The sequence below is a fragment of the Rattus rattus genome, chromosome 13 (assembly GCF_011064425.1).
Source record: "Rattus rattus isolate New Zealand chromosome 13, Rrattus_CSIRO_v1, whole genome shotgun sequence".
Taxonomy (NCBI): domain Eukaryota; kingdom Metazoa; phylum Chordata; class Mammalia; order Rodentia; family Muridae; genus Rattus; species Rattus rattus.
In genome coordinates, this window is record NC_046166.1 from 70,627,864 (window position 1) to 70,650,989 (window position 23,126).

A 23,126-nucleotide genomic window follows, 5' to 3' on the forward strand; every position below is an offset into this window, starting at 1 on the left:
ACATTCCAGCCGAGGGACTGGCTTGCCAGCCAGAGTGAGGCTAAACAGCAAAGTGAGCAAGCTTCCGTCTCCTGCGTCCTTTACATAGGCTGCTGGCAGAACACGTGGCCTGGATTAAAAGTGGGTCTTCCCACTTGGAAAAGACCCAACCAAGGGAAAAGTCCCCACAGGTGTGCCCAGCCACTTAGTTCTCAGTTTATTCCAGATAGAGTCTTTGACCCAAGAAGAACCATCACCGGCCCTAAACGCTCAGACTCGGCGGGCGTCTCTGGCCTGAGCTATTTCTGACAGTTCTGTGCTAATGTCACCTGGTCACATTCCCCCCCTCCCCCACCGAAGGATTTTGTCCTCTGTCTTCCTCTGCCACCTAGGACCACTTTAAATAAATTCTTTGGATGAAATCGAGGCCCAGGCATGGGGAGCAAATTCCCAGAGCTGTTGCCCTACGTCTCAGAGCTGAGGAGAGATGCTCAGGCCTGCTATGTTTGACCTCCTGGCTCACCCACTCTTTAGGCATATCTCTTTATGATAGACAGCAGGTCCACCCTAGAATCAGCTTCCCCAAACTATCCAGGATATAAAACCACGGAAGACATCTGGGGCTCAGGTTCCTTAGCACCAAGAGGGGCATGGCCTCTGTGGAAGCCACCCTCCCTCCGGGGCAAAGTCTTTTCTCCCTCTGCCATTTGCCAGTGAGAGGCCATTTTTATTTATTTATTTATTTATTTATTTATTTATTTATTTATTTATTTTAGGTTCAGACTCCATTTTAGAGAACCTGACCTAAGTTTGAACTCAGGCAAACTAACAGGCTGGTACCTAGCATCCATTTCCAAGTTGACTCCCAATAAAACCAGAGCCTAGCTCCGGTCTGTAGGCTAATCCCCAACAAGACCAGTGTCTCCAGGTTATTCCCCCAACAAAGCCCACCCTCTGCCTAACGACCACCGAGACAGAGGGGAGTAGAAATTAAGTTTATGATAGGACTCCCAGCACCAGCCAATTATGTTAAAGGCCACAGGAACTCCCCAATTAGATGCCTGCACACTCAACCCCGCCTTGCTCCTTACCGTAAAGCCTTGCCCCAATAGATATTTGGGGCTTCCCGCCCCCCACTAAAACCATCCTGCGTGACAGCGGTGCTCTGGGGTCACCCATAGAATAGAAGACCCTGCTGTGAGTTGTATCAGACTGGCTCCTGTCTGTGTTTTAGGGTTCGACCCTTCCCTACCACTACACTAGGTCTTATTTCTGGAATGGAAAGTATTCTTAGGAGCAGAGCTAAGTGAAGACTCTGCTCTTTTCTGTATCAGTTTAGAAACCACCACCATCTGCCCCGGCAATCTGGAATCTCATTGTTAGCATACCCAGGGAGCCTGAGTCCCCAATTGCCAGCACCCCGGGAAGTCTGAGTCCCCAAGGTCCCCAATTGCCAGCACCCTGGGGGGAACCTGGTCCCCAACACCAGTACCCTAGAGCCTGTGCCCACATTGCCAGCAACCCAGAACCTGTACCCACATTGCCAGCACCCCAGAACCTGTACCCACATTGCCAGCACCCCAGAACCTGTACCCACATTGCCAGCACCACAGAGATTCTGGGTCCCAACTGTCAGAGCCACAAGGGGGAGATGCCTCACTAAATCCAGGATTAATCTAGCCCTGACACTCAGTATCTGGATGATGAATTCCCTGCTTCTTTTGAAATTATTGGTGATTTTTTTCCCTTAATGTTTATTGTGGTAAAATGTGTATACACTAAAAGTGTTCCTGAGTAAACTGACTTTTTTAAACATGGTCTTTTAAAATAATGTATTTATTTTGTATTTTAGGTGAATTAGAATTAGTGTTTTTCCTGCATGTGTGTCTGAGTAAGGAGTTGGATTCCCTGGGACTGGAGTTACAGGCATTTGTGTGCTGCCTGGTGCCGGGAACCCCAGGTCCTTTGGCAGAACAGTCCGTGCTCTTCGCAGCCCAGCCATCTCTCCAGCCTGAAAACTCATATGTTAATGTCCCCGTGGACTGACCCCACACCCACACAGAATATCCTGCTTGGCTTTCTGTTGATTCAGAGACCTGTGTGGATGCTGGCCTTGTCCTGGGGCTGTTGGAGCCTGGGAGTTCTTGTTCTGAAGGGCAGCCACAAAGTCCATCCCTGGAGGCAGGTGAAACTGTGGTCGCCCACTGCTGACCTGCAGGCAGGGCCACTGGACTGTGCTACAGAGAAGGCACTCTCCTCCGGTATTCACGTCACCGTCCCAGCTGCAGCCACTGAGGTCAGCTCTGCTCTCAGACCCCAGACCCGCTCTCGGCCACTATGGTTCTAGGAAACCAAGTGTTGTTTTTGTTGACTTTTCCAAAGGTTGCAAAACCTGTTTACAAAGGACTCTGCCCAGCTCTTGATTTGGGGGAAGTTTTGTACTGGAACCTTTAACCTTTGCTTAGGAAAGTTACGTAAAGCCAAGCTATAGGTACGTTTGGAATAAAAAGTTACTCTATTTACTGAGTGTAGGCTTGGTTTCCACAAACATTTAACTTGGGGCTTGGAAGCAATTGAAGACTAGAGGAGACAGACAGGCTCTGAACCCTGTCCAGCCACGTCAGGCCACTCGACGGACACCCGCTTTGATGGCATGATAGTGTCTGGAAGAGTTCCAGAAACCTCTGGGTTAGGCTCACTCTAGAGACTTAGAATTGAATGCCTAGGTTAAGACCATGACTTAGGTTTTGCAAAGACCCCGGTGGGCTCTCCTAATCAAAGCCAGGACTAAGACCCACATGTTGGTGGGGTGGGGCCTCTATTAGCAACTGGCGAGCTGACAATGAGCTCAGGAAGAAGGGCCTTGCACACTCGACATCACCCAGTTTAGCTCAGGGGAATTCTGTACACACTCACCAGGGAGCCCGTCTCGGAAAACTCTTGTGTGCTCTTTCCACATACCAGCCCAGCCCAAGGAGATAGCGAGCGTGTGTACTCAACGTTCAGCTCCGCACGTCTATGCACACTTGGCAGACAGCGTGGTGTGGGAAGCACCTGTACACGATTAAAGCCAACGCAGCATAGGATTGTGCTTGCCTTGACTTAAAGGGTCCCTTTATTTAGACAAAGACCTTAGCCTTTCTTCCCAGGATCCTTTACTTTCAGTGGATGTCATGGAACCAGCAATTTCATGTTGCTGAGTTCCCAGAGGAGAGTGAGGGCTCTCTGGCCGGGATATGGGGTATCAGAGTCTGGGCCTCTCAATCTAAAACACCTGGTGAGGGGCTGAAGTCCGTGTGTGTGTGTGTGTGCGTGTGTGTGCATGTGTGTGTGTATCAAGGCAGTTAAGCACAGTCAGTTGAGAGGGTCCATTTGACCACTCAAAATCAGAATCGTATGCTGCAATTACGGGCAGAGATGGCGCCATCCAAGTGTGAGCAGACACCTAAACCCCTAGAGCCAGCGACACACTGAGTGTCTTCCAGTCTGGTTCAGGAAGAGAGACCTTTGCTCAACTGCTGCCCATTTCTTACGCACGAAGTCAAGGGAAGAAAGGCCGAGGAAAAGAGCTCCCTGGCGCTGGTGGGCAGCCGCCCCAAGGACATTCTGGCTTGGGTGGCGACATTAAACAACACCAGACGTGACCCAGCAGTTCTGGAGAAGGACTGCTTTAATAGGGTGGACGGGTTAACCTTGGGGTCTCAGAGGTGGGCCCCACCCTGGCTTTCATGGACCTGTCAATCCACTTGAGGAAGGCCGTGACCTTCGTGTAGATGCCGTATTTCCCTTTCCTCGCACACCCCTCTCCCCAGCTGACGATGCCGGTCACAAAGTAGGTGTCTTTGAATCGTGTGACGTGAGGGCCACCGCTGTCCCCCTGGCAGGCGTCCTCTTGCTTGGCGTCGTAGCCTGCGCAGAACATATTCTGCGTAATGCTGAAGCTGGTGGAGAGCCTGCAGGTGTTGCGGTCCACGTAGGGCACCTCCATCATCTTCAGGACTTTGGACTGGCGGCCCTTCTCGTGCGTGCGTCCAAACCCGCTCACGATGCCTGTCTTTTGTGTCATCAGTGTGGCCTCGGCCCAGTCTTTCTGAGGCAAGCAGGCAGGGGCCACGTTCTCGCGGAACCTGATGGGGGTCTTCAGCCTCAGCATGGCAATGTCGAAGTCGTAGGTGTCCCTCTGAAACTTGTTGTGCTTGATGATCATATCCACCTCGTGCACCATCTCGCCGCCGTCTTCCTCTTCGGTGTTCAGGTCTCCTGGGGCCAGAGAAAGAGAAAAGATGGCTGCATTCCCAGAGGGCCACGTGTTTGTGTAACCAATACATTCAAAGAAGCACACTTTAGTTCCACCTCAGAGGAAGTAGAGGCAGGTGAATCTGTGAGTCTGAGGCCAGCATCATCTATGGTAAGTCCAGGCCATCCACACGTCAGAAACCAGAGCCTGTCTCAACAAGAAAACAAGGAAGGAAGGGAGAGAGGGATGGAAGAAAGGAGGAAAGGAGAGGAAGGAAAAGGAAGGAAGGAAGGAAGGAAGGAAGGAAGGAAGGAAGGAAGGCAGGCAATGTGCTGTTTGGCTTTATGTCACCTTGTCACAATCTAGTCATCTGAGAGGAGAGGACCTCAATAGAGAAAATGAGATTGGGTTGTAAAACACCAACCATTGAGTACCCATGGAGGGACCCATGACTCCGGTCACACATGTAGCAGAGGATAGCATTGTCCACCATCAATAGGAGGAAAAGCCCTTGGTCCTGTGAAGGCTCGTTTCCCCAGTGTAGGGGAATGCCAGGGCATTGAGGTTGGAGTGGGTGGGTGGGAGTGGAAGCATCGTCATAGAAGCAGGGGGAGGGAGAGGGAGGAAAGGGGATAACATTTGAAATGTAAATACATAAACTATCTGGCTGGCAGCGGGAGGCCACTCGATGCCTGGAGTTACTGTAAAAGACGTTAACCAGCAGGAGTTCGTGAGCCTCAAAAAGTCTGGGAAGCTGAAAGTCCCCAAATGGGTGGACACAGTCAAGTTGGCCAAACATAAAGAGCTTGCCCCATATGAGGAGAACTGGTTCTACACACGAGCTGCTTCCACAGCACGGCACCTGTACCTCCGTGGTGGTGCAGGCCATGACCAAGATCTACGGAGGACTGCAGAGAAACAGTGTCAGGCCCAGCCACTTCAGCAGAGGCTCTAAGAGTGTGGCCCGCCGGGTCCTCCAAGCCCTGGAGGGGCTGAAAATGGTGGAAAAGGACCAAGATGGGGGCCACAAGCTAACACCTCAGGGACAAAGAGATCTGGACAGGATCGCCGGACAGGGGGCAGCTACCAACAAGAAGCATTAGAACAAAGGATGCTGAGTTAATAAATTGCCTCATTCATTAAAAAATACATAAAAATATCCAAGAAAAATAAAATATAAAAAAAGAAAAAGACCGGGCTGTAGGCAAGCCTGCAGACATTTTCTTAATTAGTGATTGGTGAGGGAGAAGCCAGTCCATTATGAATGGCACCATCCTTGGGCTGGTGGTCCTGGTTTCTATAACAAAGTGACCTGACTAAGCCATGTTTTGCAAGTCAGTAAGCAGCACCTCTCCATGGCCTTTGCATCAACTCCAGCCTCCAGGTTCCTGCCCTGCTTGGGTTCCTGTCCTGACTTCCTTTGATGGTGACCCCTGATGTAGAAGTGTAAGCTGAATAAACCATTCTCCACAAATAAGGTTTTTTTTTTCCTGATAGGAAACCAGACCCAGGCCAAGGAGGGTATGCTTGTATTCCTAGCAGTCAGAAGTATGAGTCAGAAGTATTTGTAAATTCAAGAGCAGCCAGTTCTCTGTAACTCATCTTGAAAAATGAAAATAAAGGTATTTAAAAGACGCCCCGTCTTTCTTCCAGTTCACCTTCTCCTCATATTTTTAGAGATCTTTTTAAAATGGTTTATTTTTTTATGTGTCCGAGCGTTTGCCTGCGTATGTATGTATGCACCTGTGAGGCCAGAAAAGGGCATCGGATGCCCTTGAACCTGAGCCACAGACAGTCGTGAGCCACCATACACATGGGTTCCAGGAACTGAACGGAAGTCCTGTGCCAGAGGGGTGAATACTGCCAACACCAAGGCAGCTTCTGTGTTCAGGCTGAGGACTCCAGTCCTTTCCAGTTCCATATGCTTTGGCAAATGGTCCCTGAGTATTTCCTGGAAGCTGGGTCTGTGGATTTGCTCAGGGCCAAGGATCTCCTATGCCAGATCTGGATGGTGCATCTGTCCTCGTGGGTGCCGGTGCACTGGGACCCACCGGGTCTGAGTTGAGGTGAACTGAAGGAACAGGGCTGCTGACAGAGGAAGGAGAATGTGCTAACATCTCATCCACAGCAGAAGTTTTATTTCTCGCTCTATGCATGGAAAGTCAAGGCCTTGGGTTCACAGCCTGAAAGGAGAGATGCTGAGACACCCGGAACAATCTGTACTTGTTACATTTGTAGCAGAGAAACGTCGGTCGTTTTCAAACTGCATTTGAGGCTTGTGCTGGATTGTTACTGGACAGCTCCTGGGTCTTGGGGAAACATGGAGGTGCACTAAATGACTCAGTGAAGGTAAGAGGCCCGAGAGTGTTGATGGGAGAGGATGGTTGGGAAGGCTTCTGAGAAATGGACACTAAGAGGAGTGTCCTGGAAGATACACTAGAGACTCTGAAGAGAAAAGTCTCTTGGGGAATGGCCTGGTCTGGGGAAGTCCATTAGATGCCTATCCTCTGCAGCTCCTCTCTGTCCCTCCCCTCTGAGGTTCCGGACTCTCTTCCCATGAGATGAACTCTTGGTCTCCAAGCAGGACTTCTGCATTTGGGCGAGTGACGCTTACAGATCCTATGTGTCTAGAGATCCTGGGGAGAGCAACAGTGTTTCTAGGGCTTGAGGCCACCCCAGGGTTGGAATGTCACTTACCTACCCTCACCTTGAATCGCTTGGCTTGATGGAGACAGTGGGCGGCAGTGAGGATGTAGAACTCATTCAAGATGGTGCCCCCACAGAACCCATCAGTCGCTTCGTCGCTAAAGAGCAGAGCCTGTGACCAGAACAGAATGTTTGCAAACCACCTATGGCCTGCTGAGTCCATGCCAAGCTGACTAGGCCATTTGGGCTCTCCGAAGACTCTCAAATAGCCGTTTCTAGGAGTCTTATGCTTGTTTCTCTAACCACTGCTGTGAGCTGCCTAATTAGAAGCCAGGAACTGAGCTCTGGTCCTCGGGAAAAGGCATATATATATATATATATATATGGCATTAATATATATATGTATATATATACATATATATATGTATATATATATATTAACCACTGAGCCATCTTCCCAGTCCCCATCTGCCTTTGGTAATTATATAAACTCAAACCTTGCTCGAGTGACAAGGGAGTCAGTGACAAGCCAGTGACAAGGGAGAGGACCCAACAGCACACAAGCTTTTCCCTAAGGAGCAGGTTTCTCTCACCCAGACTCCATCAGGGGCTCTAGTGAATATTCCCCAGCCTCCCTGAAGATAAGAGATCTCATAGCCCACACATAGCAGCCACTCTGGGTCCAGCTCAGGGAGTTCTCAGTACGTGTGTCTGAAAAGTGCTGCACGAGGTTGGAACTCTTGCCTCTGGCTAACAGCACCTGCCCTGCACCGTGCAGGTGGAGGGTGTTTAGATGATCACGGGGGTGTTGCTGGTGGCTCTAGACCAGTGGTTCTCAACTTCCTGATGCCTTTAATACAGTTCCTCATGTTACCGTGACCCTCCCCACCCCCAACCATAAAGTTATTTTGTTACTACTTTATAACTTTGCTACCTTCATGGATCATACGGTAAACAACTGATATGCAGGGCGTCTGATACTCGACCCACAAAGGGCTTGTGGCCCACAGGTTGAGAAACCGCTGCTCTAGGTTTGTTTGTTTGTTTTTTGCTTCTAGGAGAGGCATTTAGGTTTTGGACCGTGCAAGTCTCAAGTGCCAGCTGAGGTGATAGAGGAGATTCAGAGCACGGGATCGGAAGTCAAGCTGGGATGAGAAACAGTAGCTGAGCATTTTCCTACAGTGTTCAGGACATATTTACCTTAGGAAGTGAGCCCGGCCTCACGGAGGGGCTTGGGCTGTCTTTCCTAAGTTTAGCAGCCCTGGATCACATCAATAACTAGAGTAGTTTAAAAATAAATAACATTTTGGGGTGGATGCTCCAGGTGGGGCAGTCTCTGGATAGCCTTTCCTTCAGTGTTGGGGATGCCAAGAGGTGCACGCTGACAGGAGCCTGTTACAGCTGTCTCCTGAGAGGCTCTGCTAGAGCCTTTTGAATACAGAGGTGGATGCTTGCAGCCAACCACTGAACTGAGAATGGGGTCCCCAAAGGAGGAGTTAGAGAAAGGACTGAAGGAGCTGAAGGGGATGCCACCCCATAAGAAGAAAAATACCAACCAACCGGACTCTCTAGAGCTCCCAGGAACTAAATCACCATCCCATGAGAACATAGGGATGGACCTATGACTCCATCCACATATGTAGCAGAGGATGGCTTTGTCGGGCATCAGTGGGAGGAAAGGCCCTTGGTCCTGTCAATGCTCTATGCCCCAGTGTAGGGGAATGTCAGGGAGGGGAGATAGGAGGGAGTGGGTAGGTAGGTGAGGGAGCACCCTCATAGAAGCAGTGGGGATGGGATAGCAGGTTTCTGGAGGGGAAACTGGGAGAGGGGATAACATTCAAAATGTAAATTTAAAAAATCCGATAAAAGAAAAAAATTTTAAAAAGAGACACTTTGAATGTAACTAGATGTATCTTTCTTTAACATATTTTACCTGTTAGCATTTAGATGTTTTTGTTTAAAATTTTTCTCAAACTAGAAATGGAATGAGAAGGCCACTGAGAAGGACCCTTGCAGGTCTGAGTGGCTGACCAGAAGAGGGTTGTCCCATCAGCCTTTGCTGATGCTGAAAGGGTTCCTTTTACTTGCAGCCAAGACTAGCTTAGGCAAGTTACCTGCCAGGGACATTCTCCTCTCTTGCATTCTTGGCCACCCACAATCCGAATAAGGTCACCACTGTTTGCCTCAGGCTCTGTCTTGTTGAGATTGAGCAGTTCAGAAGGACTCTCAGTAGGATATAGAATATCTGCATCAGGCATGAGGTCTTCAGGGTCAGGTTCACTGTTGCTGGTATTTAGGGCCACAGACCTCTTCGCGCGTCCTTTATTGGTTTTTCCACAGGGGAAGGGAGCTGAAAGAATAGGACCACAGAGGCCTCAGCAAAGCCAGAAGCTGCATAGGCCTTGTGAGGCTTCCTGGCTGGGGTTAGATGGTTAAGCCTACTAAGAGTCAAGTGAGAGATTAGTAAAACATAGCTAAAATAAATAAATAAATAAATAAATAAATAGCTAAACAAAAATAAATAAATAAATAAATAAATAAATAAATGTGAAAACAAACCCTTCATCCTTTAAACTTGGTTAGATATTTTGTTGCAGTGCTGAAATTCTGACTAATATAAATATTTGGTACCAAGAGTGGGGTTGCTACTTTGGTTACTTGGTCATGTGGTTCAAAAGGTTTGGGACTAGTTTGTAGGAAGAATTTGAAAGCATTTAGAGATGTGAGCTGGAGATGGCAGAGCTCAATGGGTGGTTCCAGTGGGATCTCAGAAGACCAAAATGCTGATCGACTTGTGGGTAGCAAATATATGGTCATGAACTTTTAGAAGGGATCAGAAGCTCTGTTGGGAATCAGATTGGAGGCAATTGACTATAAAGACCTTGTTCACATTTTATCCATGCCCTGAAACTGTAGAATCCATATTTTAAAGATGATAGGCAAATTACATTGGCAGAAGAAATTTCTCGATTGCCCAGCATTCAGGCTGTGGCATGGTTGTTGCTGGCTGTTTTTAACTAAGTTTACAGTGAAAGACAAAAATATGAATCAGAGTTAAAAAACTTAAAAGCCTTTATGTTTTGCAGGAAAAGGAGCAGAAATCAACAGCAAGAAAAGGGCCATGTAGCAGAGACAGGGCACAATGGCTATTCTGTTGCTAGTGATGGTTTGAGGTCAAGTGGTTACAATGTGGCTTTTGCTTGGGTTCCCAAGAGTTGTGATTGTGACCTTAGCCAGTGAGAAGGAATTGGGGACTCTTGCCTAGAGACATGGTGCCAATCACCCGGAGTCTATTATCTCTGGGCTGAAATACGTAGTTACGACCTTTTAAGTATGCTAGTAAGCTCTCTACTACTGAACACACCTTAGTTTTTTTTATGTTTTCAGATATTAAACTGATATTATTTTGAATTGATTTGTGAGTTAAAATAGTTTGTGATCCCTGGAGTTAAAATAATCTGTACACATATCAAGAAATAGCTCCAGTTAAAATTTTCTTAACTACTTTAAGGTTTAAAAATGTCAGTAAAACAAAACAAAACACAAAACTTCCTGTCTTTTGGTTGCTGAGAGATTTCTTGTTACACTATTGGATTCATCCTTGAAGGGTGTATCCAGAGCCACTCTTTTCTGATCACTTAGTTCCTGAGGTAAATTATCTTCAATGAACAGCAGATGAGAGGGTAAGAAGGACAAATGGGTCGGCATGTAGAGTCCCATCTCATCTCCTCTGTGTTTGGTTGTCTGCAAGCTATGTGGGCTTGAGACATTGCACTCCTGGGGGCTGCTATGGTGGGAATTAGGGACCATCTGTGAACCAACAGGCTGGCTTTTCCCCCAGCTCATCATGTCTGTGTTGCTCAGATGAACCTTCTCTAGATCTTACAAGGGATTCATTGCCATGGCCCTTCATGTTTCTCAACCCATCTGGCACTCCCTGCTCCCTAAGAGCCTTGTTAGTTAGTGGCTCTGTGCCCTTCAGACTTGGCACATCCAGCTCTCACCAGGTAATAAATGAACCCAATCAACATGGAGCTGGAAAAATGGCACGATTGCTAGATGCCCTTCCTGGCCATGCCTCCTTCTTGACCCAGGAGGGTCTTGCTTTATTTCCACCCTGGGATATTGTGACAACTGTGGCTTCCAGGCCCTTAGGCCAGAGGAGCATGGATACCCTGCACAGAAGTCATTGTCAGAGCTGTGGGTAGAGCTCATCAGAGCTGTGGGCTGCCTCATCTCAGCCACGCCCAGGCTGGGGTGTGCAGTGTTACCTGGGGCCCCCTCCTCTCAGTCACCTTTGCAGGAACAAGGCAACAGTGCCAATCACTTCAGGTGAGGTCCTGAGGCTCAGCAGCTGATTGTCCCTAGACCTTCTCTCAAACCTAAAGCTTCCATGCTTGAACTGTAGATCCAGAGCCCCAGCTCTCGTTCTCCATCTCCTGACATTGTCAGCTTCAGGTCCCACCAGGACATGTGCAACACTGCCCACAGCAGTGGAACGCTGTCCCTGTGACCCCCCTGTCCCCTACCCATCAGCGGCACACTGTCTCCGTGGACAGATGACCCCTACCTGTGGAGAGGCAGGACTTGCCGTCATTACCCAGGAAGTAACCCTTGGCACAGGAGCACACCACTGAGTTCTGCTCCTCACGGCAGAACTGGTCGCAGTCTCCATTGTCTAGGCTGCAGAGTTTCCGAACAACTGCCAAGCAGAGGACAGATGAGACGTTCTCATGGGCACGTGATACACTCAGACTTGCCAGCTACATCTGCCTCACCTCAGCCACGCCCAGGCTGGGGTGTGCAAAGGAGCAGTGTTCCAAGGGATACTCACACGGTAACGGGACAGCCAGCCAAGTGAGAAGCCAGCCCCTCGCAAGCCTTTCTCCCCGCTGCTGCCTCCCCGTACCATGGGAGGGACGTTTGACCTATGCACAGGTTCTAGAAGGATCACCTGACATCCTCACAGGCCTTCAGAAAACACTTGGCATCCATTCAGGCCATGGGAGGAACACTCGGCATCCCCACAGGGCTCTCCACACTTTGAAAAGCTTCGTGAGGGATGGCAAGCACGTGTTCTATGTCAAGGGCTGTGCACCTCCTCCTGTAGGGTGCTGCCCTTGGCGTGGGGGGAGGGTTGCATCCTAGCTGCAACTCTTTCTTCAATCACCTAATAAAAACCAACAGTATGTGGGCCCTGACCTGGCCGCTGCCATGGGCATGTTGTGTTTTTAGATCTGGGTTCCTGTGAGACCCGGAATAGTCCTCTATGGGAGCATGTGACTGGAAGCCAGGAACCAGGTCGAGAGCATATGGAAGTGGAGGTGGGGGTGGGTGTCATTTGAGTCCCTCTGCTTTGTATCTGTGATATTAAGTCATGGAAGTGAAGGCATCGGGGTACATGAAATTGTGGCACAGTGCCCTCTTGGTAATGTCTGACCTGACCATTGTATCTCAAGGCTGACTGAGTCCACCTCCACCCACAGCATCTTGGAGCAGAGGCACCCGTCTCCTTCCAGTGTAGGCTGAGTCAACTCACACTAATAACCATGTCTGCAGCAGTCTGCAGTACAGCTCGTGTGTGGGCTTGGGTCAAAAAACAACTATGGAATAAAATCTACCTTAATGGAATCGTAGCTCCCCGCTTGTGCACCTCACTTGACCTGTTGGTCTGTTTTGTGCAGATGTCTGGGGTTCTGTGGTGTGCAGATGTCTGGGGTTCAAAACCAGCAGCTTCACTGGGGCAAATTCTGAGGGTGCCCACATAAAGATCTCATTCTATAAGGGAAGTCACTTAACGCTGGACGTGGTGACATACATCTGTTATTCGGTAGTTGGGAGCCTGAGGTAGGAGTTCAAATCTAGAGTGGGTTATACAGTAAGTTCTAGGCCAGCCCCAGCAAGTGAGACCCCGTCTCAAAAAAGCAATAAATAAAGACGTAAAAGAAATGCCGTTCTTCTCTGTAAGGGAAAACTGGTCTGATAGTAACCTAAACTTCATTAAAATAATCCAATCACCACGGTAAAAACAGCTCGGTGAGTCTCCCTGTAGAATCGGTTAAGTGTGCTGCTTATCTAAAACTGGGCAATCTAGAACATTCCTCATTGATGTTTGTGGTGACCAATGGCCTGAGACCATTTGACCAGATCAGAGTGAACAGTCCACCCTCTGTGACTGTCACCTGCCTGGTGGTGCCCTTCAACAGCTCTGGTCCACAGAGCACTGTGTCTTACACAGCACCCCCACTGAGTAGCTAGGGGGCAGCTTCGGTGGTTCAGTTGTCAGAGATGCCTTAAATTGCCTGTCAGGCAATCCAGTATCTTCCCTCTTCCCTACTCTAGGATCTGAAGGTCTTTCAAGCAGAAGGACTTACAGAGTTCACAGTTTTTGCCTTCGAATCCCTCCGTGCAGGTGCATGTGTAACTCCCAAGGCCGTCTCGACACTCGCCTTGGTTCTGGCAAGGACTACTCTCACACTGGTCACCATCTGCAATGAGAGGATTTAGAAACTGAGGTTGAAGGCCTCATGGCAGACACCACTGACAGTGTGTGGGCCCCGCCCCTACATCCACTAGAGAAGAATTCGTCATATCTAGATTGTGTTTAGTTCCCACTCGGGTGGCTATGCATGTGTGATACCCCTGTCTCCACACCATTGTCTGGGCCCCTGATTTCTGCTGCAATGTATTGCAGTGCATTTGTGGCCAGGGGGAGGTGCTTTGCCTTCTCTGGAAAGGAGAAGGACAAGAGGCCAGTGTGACCCTTGTTTCTGGTGTGTGCTGATCAGAAAACATAGAGAACCTTCTTCCCAAGGCCTCTGGGCATGGAATGAAAATCCAAAGATGATCGTGCCCTAGCACAGGCTCCACCTCTCCTGTAGTCACTTACCCAGGGATAGATCTGATCGCCAGTTTGAAATAGCTTCCAAGTAGTCATGATCAGGACCATCTCTGGTGCTTTGAGCAGTCGTCAGGGCGACTGCTATTTACAGAGTCCAGGCTTCAGATCTCCACCATTTGATCTAACTTGCTAGACTTATTAAAAATATCATGGAAGATGGTATCCTTAGATGAGGGAGAACTGACATAAATTTGTATCTGTGCCAGACATGGTGGAACAAAATCCACAGTCCCAATTACTCCAGAGGCTGTGCTCTGAGGGTGACTTGAGGCTGGGGGTTTGGTGCAACAGGACAAGATCACATTTAAGAAGATGTGCATTTGAGTAAATAATAAAACTGGACTCGATATAAAGTTACTATAAAATAATTATTTATAGTATTATGGAAACCCATAGGGGGAAAGTGTAGATAAGTAAGATTTGAACAGGAACGTAATTCAAAATGTTTTCAAAAGCCAGTCCTTATTACTGATTTAAATACGTTAAGGAGCCTCTCCCACGTAAGAGTAAGACAGGGGACATCTCACCTTTATATTTGTTCCAGAATTCTGTCTAAAAGAAAAAAAATTTAAAGCACATTAGAGAAAACAGACATTTCCCACTAACAGTAACCATTACCAGTAACCTGCCCTGAGGAATGTTCCAGAACTTCTCCATCTGAAAGGGAGCTGCCAGTGTGTTTCATTCCTCAGAGGGAAATTTCCTATCTCCCATCTGCTTTAGCACAGGGCTCTTGCTGAATATTGAAACATTTCAAGGTAACTAACAAGAAGTAGGCCGAATGGTTTAGTCCTTGGGAACTCTGGGAGTGGGGGGTTTGGTTGGGTAATATTGTTGTTCTTCCTATGGGGTTGCAAACCGCTTCAGGCCCTTCAGTCCTTCCCCTAACTCCTCCATTGGGGTCCCTGTTCTCAGTCTGATGGTTGGCTGCAAGCATCTGCATCCCAGAGCTTCCAGGGACTAAACCACCAACCAAAGAGTACACATGGAGGGACCCATGGCTCCAGCTGCATACCTAGCAAAGGATGGCATTGTCTGGCATCAATGGGAGGAGAATCCCTTGGTCCTGTGAAGACTTGATGCCCCAGTGTAGGGAAATGCCAGGGTGGGGATGGGGGATGGGGGGATGGGTGGGGGAGCACCTTCAGAGAAGCACGGGGAAAGGGAGAGGAGAGGGAATTTGTGGAGGGGAAACCAGGAAAGGGGCTAACATTTGAAATGTAAATAAAATAACCAATACAAAAAGAGAAATAGACTGGATGAAATGGATCCATTCATTGTTCACCACTGGAGTGTGGTGTTCAGTTAAAGGATCCCTGTGCTCAAAATTAAGAACAAGAGCACCAGTTGCCAAGCATCATTACCCGAATAGGAAAAGTGTGAATTGCTAATTAGCTTTAAACAGGTCAAGGTCTACACTACCCTAACAGATGGTCCCACTATGCACAGCTGCACAGGCAGTCACACCACAAATAGCTGCACAGATAGTCACACCACACATAGTTGCACAGTCACATGGCTGCACAGCTGCACAGATGGTCACGCCACACACAGCTGCACAGTCACACAGCTGCATAGACAGTCACACTACACACAGCTGACAGACAGTCACATGGCTGCACAGCTGCACAGACGGTTACATTCAGATCTAACTGGGACCCCAGAGTATGATCTTAACTAGAAGTGGAACTTAGTGGATGTGAATTAGGGTGAAGACCCAGGTGAGGTCATCCAGAATTATCATGTCCTTAACCAATGGTAACATCCATGTCAAAGTAAAGAAAAGACCTGGGAGGTGACAGCGGAGGAAGGGGTCACAGGGGACAGCAGAGGTCTTCAAAAGGTCCCAGCCTGGCCAGGTCCTGATTTTGTAGCATCAAGTGAACAAATCCTTGTTACTTTAGGCCATTCTGTTTATAGGACTGTTGTGGTGACACGGCAATGAATATGCTGTTATTAAAATATCTCAGTGTAGACTAGGAGAAACAGCCTGGAGTAGAGTTCTTGCTTAGTTTGTGGGAGGCCCTTGATTCAGTCTCAGGGGGTGAGTGAGAAAAAGACAGAGATCTACAGAAATCTTCTTGGTGCAGAATATATTTCCCAAAGTTACACAGAGATAGGTATGACCACACAGGACTGTGATCCTAGCACTTCGGAGTTGAGGCAGGAGGACTGAAGTTCAAGGTTTTTCCTCAGCTTCATAGTGAGTTGGAGGCCAACCTGGGCTACATGAGTACTTGTCTCAAAAAGAAAAGTCAAATAGTTTCTCCTAATTTACATGTCAACACAGTAAAACCCATTTTCGGTGTGCAATTCTCTGAACATGTAGAAAGTTCTGTGACCACCCACACAATGGAAACCCACAGCCCCATCTTCATCCAACCTTTCAGTCACAGCTCCCTGCCCAACCCTGAACCTGCTAAGTGCTAGTACCCACCAAAACTGGCTGATCTTCAATAAAGCAATAGCTTTTAAAGAATGTCTGATAAATAAAATCAGACGTGAAACAAGCTTGTGAAATTCTCTTCCATGGGCTGGAGAGATGGCTCAGTGGTTAAGAACGCTGACTGCTCTTCCAGAGGTCCTGAGTTCAATTCACAGCAACCACATGGTGGCTCACAACCATCTGTAATGAGATCCGATGCCCTCTTCTGGTGTGTCTGAAGACAGCTACAGTATACTCATATAAATATAATAAAAGTAAATCTTTTAAGAAAAGAAATTCTCTTTCTTAAACACCATGCCTCCAGAACACGTCTAGGTAACTGTGTACTCCATTTTGATCTTCCTGTTGTTGGCCTGCAGTGTCCTTACCTTCACCCAACAGTGGGTGATGCTCATGCTGTTTTCAGCTTGGGATAGTTACAATTGGAGTTGTACCTTATGCAAGACAGTTTTGATTTGACAATTAGTTTTTGTCTTTCTCATTTAAGTGCCCTGCAGCAGTGTGTCACTTTATATGGCTTTCTGAGAAATTCATACCATTTCAAAGTGCATAAACTTGGACTTCCTGGTGTCTCTGAAGTCCCCCCGCCACCTCCTGTAGCCAGCCACTGGCCACAGGTATACTGATACCTACTGTCAGCATAGCGGAGCTCACTGTGCCTTTATCTCCAATGCCTGAGATAGCTAGTGGTGTGGAATATCTTCTTGGGGGGCTTGTCACCATAGTCTGTCTTTGGTGATGTGGCTGTTTGAGTCTTTTGTCCATTGAATTTTCCTAGCTGTTCACTTCTCTTGGGCTGTGAGCTCTATATAGTTTCTGGAGCCCTTATTGGGCATGTGAATTGCAAACACTTTCTTGGTGAGTAGCTTGCATATTCACTTCTTAACTGTTTTGTTCTTTCCCAGAGAAATTTGACAAAGTCCAGTCAATTTTTCTCTTTTGAATTATTTTGGTGTCATGCTTAAGAACGCTGACTAATTCCGTGTCCTATGTTTTTATTAAATGTTTTTGTTTTTCTTGTTTTGATGTTATATCTCTGATTCAGTTTGTGTTAGGGTTTGTTTGGTGTGAGGTGTGTCTTTTTAGGATATAAATGCACAAGTTGTTTGAATGTCTCCTCCGTGTACTGCCCTCCATCCACAGACTAAGACTCAGTGTTAGTATCTATAAAGACTCTATCTCCTGCTGAAGACATACACTTAATTCTATGTGGTAGGTCAGAGACCTGGTTTAGGAACCACACCTAGGAAGACGAGTTCACCTGAGGACAACACATTTTCCTTCCCATAATTCTCGCCCTCTTGCACATTCCCTAGGAACTACCATGAGGGTCAGCGGTATCTGCCCAACTTTCTAAGTCTTGACATGATGAAGGCATAACTATCTTTCTTCTTTTGGATGCTGGCTAGAGTCTCACTAGACTTTTATACTCCCCAAACAATGCACTATACTTCCTGGTTCTTTTAAAGCTCCCCAACCTGCTGTGAGGCTGCTGCGTGCCACCTTGTCTCAAGTGGCATGGCTTCTGTTCCTAAAACTTGCCTGCCCTTGGGTTGTCCTTTTAGACTCTAATATATTATTAACAGGACTAAGTGGGCCCTGATCCCCCAGATTTCATAGGATGGCTTTGCAGGGGGATTCCCCCAGCTCCCTTGCAATAATGCTTCTTCCCTGGGTTTTCATTCTTTAACTGGCAGAGAAAACCAGCCGGCCCTGCAGCCCTAGATGGCATCAACTAAGGGTTAAGGCTTTTATGTGGTGATTGGGTCGTGAGAGCTCTGCCACCTTGGTGACTGAAGCCTTGTGAAGCTTTCACACATTCGTCCTTGTGCCTTTCTCTGTCTTCCAAATGAGGACTTGGCCACACGGAGCTTTCTGGAAGCAGACACTGAAACTGCAGTCATCTCGTCCTTGGACTTCTCACCTTCTGTGAGTAGTAGAACCTTCATGCTGTTTGTAAATTGACTAGCCTAGAGTATTTTGTTATAGCAAGACAAAGGGATTGAGGTGATTTACACTTACTTAAAAAGGCAATTCCTTAACAGTTTTGTATTCATATATATTTGTGTGTGTGGGTACTTTACCAGATACATAAATTAAAAATAGTTCCTGCAACTATGGATTCTCCCATTAGATATAAACCATCGTTTTGGTAGCAAAGAATTAAAGGAATTTTTCCTTCCTTCCCTTCTTTCCTTCCCCTTCCTTCCTTCCTTCCCCCCTTCCTTCCCTCCCTCCCTCCCTCCCTTCCTCCTTCCCTCCCTCCCTTTCTTCTTTCTTTCTGAGATAGGCTTTTACTATGTATCCTTGACTGGCTTAGAGCTAGTTATACAGACCAGGCCCTCAAAATCACATTGGTCCACCTGCCTCTGCCTCCTGGATGCTGGGGTGAAAGGCATGCACCACCACGATGAGGAATAAAAAGAATTCCTGATTTCTTTTTCTGTTTTTTTGGTGGCTGAAATGAACTGTGGCGGCCCAGTGGACAGCAACATAGGAACTCTCTCGAATACCATGATCTGCTAAAGTGAGGTGGAACCTGGTCATGTGACCTGAGTATGGATTTCTCTCTAAACTGACTTGCAGGGAGGGGTGTGCTTTCTGGGATGCTCAACTGGTACATTTCTTTCCTCCTCTTGTCTCGTGTGGCATGGCCTTACCACAATCAATGGCCTTGGCTTGATTCTCAAGAGGCTGTGTCACCTCAGTTTAAGCACTGCTACGACCTTCATGACCAAAGATCTAAGTACTCCACTAGAGCGTCCTTAGAGTGAGTGGTCCACTGACTAGAAGACTCCTTGTTTGCAAGTGAAGCCCAGCGCGACTTCTCTGACAAGCTTGCTGAGGAGCCTTGATGTGGGATGAGGTGGAGGGCTTTAAAAGCTTACATCGCATAGATGGTATAAGGAATATTACGTGTCTCTCCAGTCCCTAACGGGTTGGTTTCTGTCAGCTTCATTGCCCCGACTTCTTCAACCTTTTCTACCATGCCAATTTTCCCCGACTGGGATAAATGGACGAATCCCGGAACTGGCACTCATATTCTCTAGTCAATGTCATTAGCTACAGTAAAGTTCCAGAACAATCCTCATGTCTTGAGTTCACATCTGTTTTTTTGTGTCAGGTGATGCAAGGCGGGGGTGTTTCTGGAGAGCCAGGGGCTGATTTTTAGGGTGCACGGCGAATTCCTCCCTGAGGAGATCACTTAAGTCCAAATGGTTTCAATGACAATGCACTTGAACATCCTTGAAGGTAAAGTGAGGACATAGGGCTTTGAGAGCCCAGAGGTGCCCGTGTGGCTCCGTAGAAGACGGCACTAATCCTCCCCATGTTTCCAGAGTCCTGAACTCAGAAAGCCTCCTAAGGCCCTTTCTTGTTTGAGGAGCATAAATGAGTCCTTTAACGGTGCCTAGAGCCAGCTTCGCCTTGTAACTTGGCCTCTCACGGTTTGAATATGAACTGCCCTTCTGAAGCTCATGTCCTTGGTCCTCGGGAGGTGGCATTTTGGGAGGTTCTGCAAACTTTAGGTGGAGCATATCTGGGGGGGGGATAGCTGACCTGGTGGGGGCTGTCCTTGGAATCTTGGCTCCAGCGCTTTCCTGTCTCCCCCCTTTGCTTCCTGTCTGCCCTGAGGAGAGCATGCTCCCTCTGGCTGCTGTTGTATTGTCCTGCATAAGCTCACGGAATGAAAAGGTCACAGACCAACAGAACCCTGTGATAGCGAGAGCTAAAGCACTTTATGACTTTCACTGTCCCCTCAGATGTTTAATGACAGCTCTCCGAAAGCAACCGCTCTGACTCCATCCCTCAGGGGTCACACTGGCCTAACCCCGCCTTTGTGATCTTGGTCACACATCAGGCTGCAGGTGACTGAGTTCCGAAGTAGAGCCAGTGGCATGACCGTGAAGTGGTGCAGGCCTGACCCTGTGGCCTTCGGTGGTGCCGGTGGACCTTGCAGCTTCCACTTGAGTCCAACAACTGCAGGTTCCTCCCTAAGCTCTCCCTTGGCCTCGTTTTTTTTTGGGGGAAGAGGACTCTCTTCTCCTTAGCTCATTCTTGTTTATTCAGGCTCAAATTTCCACCAGGCACCTGAAGGTCCTCTTCTTGGGGGCAGGGGGAGCAGGCTCACTCCTGCTGCTGCAGGATTGGTGATGGCAGTGCTGTGGGCCTCCTGTCATGTGTCTGCATGCTCCACATACTTCTTAGCCACAGCTCTTTACCCATGGGAGTGGGAGGGTGAAGGCAACAGTGTGCATTCATCTCCCACAGGTTAACTTGGTCACACTCACGAGTTCTCATTACCCTTGTGTGATGAGGGTCACTTCCCCTCAGTTTCCCTACTCAGGAAGAGAGAGAGAGCTGGAGAGACGTGAAAGGGATAAAAATGAATGTCCCACAGGCAACGGCGAGGACGCTATGCCTGCTCATCTCTCCCCTTGGTTGCTTTCCCTGACTACCCCTTCATAGGCTGACTACTCTGGGCCAGCCTGGAACTCTAGCATCCCAGAAGCTGGGGCGGTCCAGCCTCAGCTAATAAGGAAAGTGGGATGGCCTAGCCCCGGCACCCTAACATGGACCTGGCCTGACTCACCGTCTTCTCATTGTCCTTGAAGATTTCACGGACCTCTTCCAAAGAACAAATTTCTTCCATACACTCCCTTTCCAGATTTCCTTTCCTTATCTCCTCAAAAAATGAGTTTGCTCTCCGAATCCTCTCCAGGACGTTGTTGGCTCGTTCCCGGTTAATAAACACTAGAAGACAAGGAAGGTGAAAGGCCCTCTCAGCCAGCGCCTCCACACAGGCCTTCTGCCCTGTCTGGAATGTCCTTCCGTGGCATGATGATTAACCTCCACTGTCAGCCTGGGAGACTGAGACACGTCTAGGGGTATTCGTGAGGGTGTTTCCAGAGAGAACTAAGTGAGGGGAAAACGTGCACCCTGAGTGTGGGCGGCATCACCACATGGCCTAGGAGCTCGAGGAGAAAGGGAAGTCTCCCTTTCCTCTGTTTCCTGGTTGCCACAGTGGGAGCTGCTTTGCCCTATCATGCACACCCTCCCTGCCATGACAGACTAAGCCCTCAGAAATCATGACCCCTCAAGTTGTCCATGCCAGGGGATGCAAGAGTGACTGGTGTGCCTGCCCAGTTGCACACAGGTAACTCCATTGTATGACGACGCTTCAGGAGGGCCAGCATCCTGACCACCTTCACACCCCCATACCCCTGCCTTGTCCTGTTTCTGGTCACAGTGCCAGCAGCTCTCTAATGTCATGTATCTCCTGGTCTTCGACTTTCACCTCAGCAGGGATGTGGTCCTACAAACACATTTGGCTTGTCTGCCTATGGCTGCCCCTAGACCTGGAAAGTACAGGTGCTTAAAGTCCCTGCCCAGTGAATGCAGGTGGCTGGTCTGGCCTCCGGGTCAGGCTCTTTTGACTAATCTCAGTCTCCATGAATGGCTTTCCTGGGACACTAGCTCACCCCCTAGACAGTCACACAGACCCACCCTGCCACTGGCAGCCATAGGTTCTGATTTGAGTAAAATCAAGACTGGCATCCCAGAGCTAAAAGCATAGTAAGGCCGCCATGAACACGGTCCGTGGGACTCAGCAAGGCCTCCAACTGCCCTGACACAAAGTGTCCTGCTACTCACTGTTGACTGTGTGTTTTGTTACTGGTGGCCTTTGATTGTCCGGTTCCTACATGTTGCTGCCCTCAAACCTGTGGCTGTCTCGGGATGACCTTGTCAGTGGCTTGCTGGCATCGACCCAGCGATCGAGTGGTAGCAGGTTTCCCAGCGATGTTTTCCTCATTAAGGCCCGAGTGGATGGGAGGCGCCTCGTGTTGCTGAGGCTTCTCCTTGTACTGGAGTGAGGCCAGCTTTACGTGAGCAGAGCCTGCTCTGGGTTAGCTGAAATAAGGCCCCCTTTGGGGGAGCAGGCCTGGGGTTTGCTCATTGTCTGTCTGTACTGCTTTGCCTTGCTGTAGTCTCTGGCCCGGCTGAGTTTCCCAAGCTTGGGGGCCTGGCTTCCATGTCTGTGGTGGCTTTGTCTCCTTGTCACTTTCTCTGTGCTCCCCTGTCTCCTTCATTGCTGTCTCTCTCTCACATTGTCTCCATTCCCTTCCTCTCCTTTCTTCGGGTTCTTTCCTTCCAAGCTCCATGTGCTTTGCACGAGTTATCTCAGCTGGTTCTAACTCTACTGTTAGAAGTCAGCCTGTGGCTGGCCAGCTAACCAAGCATTTCTCCCCCCACCCCCACAACCCCCCACCTTCACCCCCTCCTCCTGGGCCGCTCATTAATGTGAAGGGCTGGAACACTTACTACTTCTCCCAGGGAGCAGGAGGCTGGCCAGGACAACATAGAGAAGGCTGAGTCGCACCGGGCTCTCCATGATGTGGTCAAGGACAGCAGCTGCTGTGACAGGCATGGGGCAAGGTTCACTCACCCTAGGCCCCAGGTGGCCATGGTCAGTCTGCTTATCTCAGCCTTCTGATTGGAGCCCTGGGCCAGCGATGAGGTCAGGGGACTGGGGACTGTGGTGACCAGTCCCAGCCTTTCCTGGGGAGGCTATCTGTATGCAAAACTGCCTGGCAGGGCCTGCTTCCTGCTGAGAGCAGCAACAACAACACTGGCTGGGGATTTCCTGGTTTCCTAACACTCATCTCAGCCTGCTGGTTCTCACCCATCTGGCAGAGGGGTCAGTTCCCCCAACTTGTTTTCAGGAATAGAAACTGAGACCAACATGAGGCAAAGCCTGGGTGTCAGGTCCGATGTGGGATTTGTATCCAAGCCCTCAGTCCCCTGACCGGTCCCCACTGACTCTGGGCACAAGTGCATGTGTGAGACTTGTGTGTCTCCTGGAAGATGGCTGTATATTGTAGTCATGGAAACAGGCTGGGCTATTGAGGGACAGGAGC

General features: G+C 48.7%; 1 protein-coding gene and 1 pseudogene across 1 annotated transcript; one reads left to right on the top strand and one right to left on the bottom strand.

Annotated features, from left to right (window-relative positions):
- Positions 1-3,631: 3,631 nt before the first annotated feature.
- Positions 3,632-22,703, bottom strand: F10 (coagulation factor X). The gene is made up of 8 exons (XM_032918850.1): positions 22,531-22,703; positions 20,801-20,961; positions 14,291-14,315; positions 13,237-13,350; positions 11,433-11,564; positions 8,977-9,212; positions 6,914-7,034; positions 3,632-4,239 (listed from the first exon to the last, which is right to left on the bottom strand). The coding sequence occupies exons 1-8, from the start codon at positions 22,634-22,636 to the stop codon at positions 3,650-3,652; spliced, it is 1,485 nt and encodes a 494-aa protein (XP_032774741.1). The 5' UTR covers positions 22,637-22,703; the 3' UTR covers positions 3,632-3,649.
- LOC116914521 lies at positions 4,905-5,319 on the top strand (annotated as a pseudogene).
- Positions 22,704-23,126: the final 423 nt, after the last annotated feature.

Excerpts from the sequence above, each read along its gene's own strand:
- F10 (XM_032918850.1), bottom strand. The coding sequence starts at position 22,636 with ATGCCTGTCACAGCAGCTGCTGTCCTTGACCACATCATGGAGAGCCCG. Across the intron at positions 13,351-14,290 it reads ATTCTGGAACAAATATAAAG|ATGGTGACCAGTGTGAGAGT; the intron begins GTGAGATGTCCC and ends CTCTCATTGCAG. Across the intron at positions 4,240-6,913 it reads GCGATTCAAGGTGAGGGTAG|GAGACCTGAACACCGAAGAG; the intron begins GTAAGTGACATT and ends CTCTGGCCCCAG.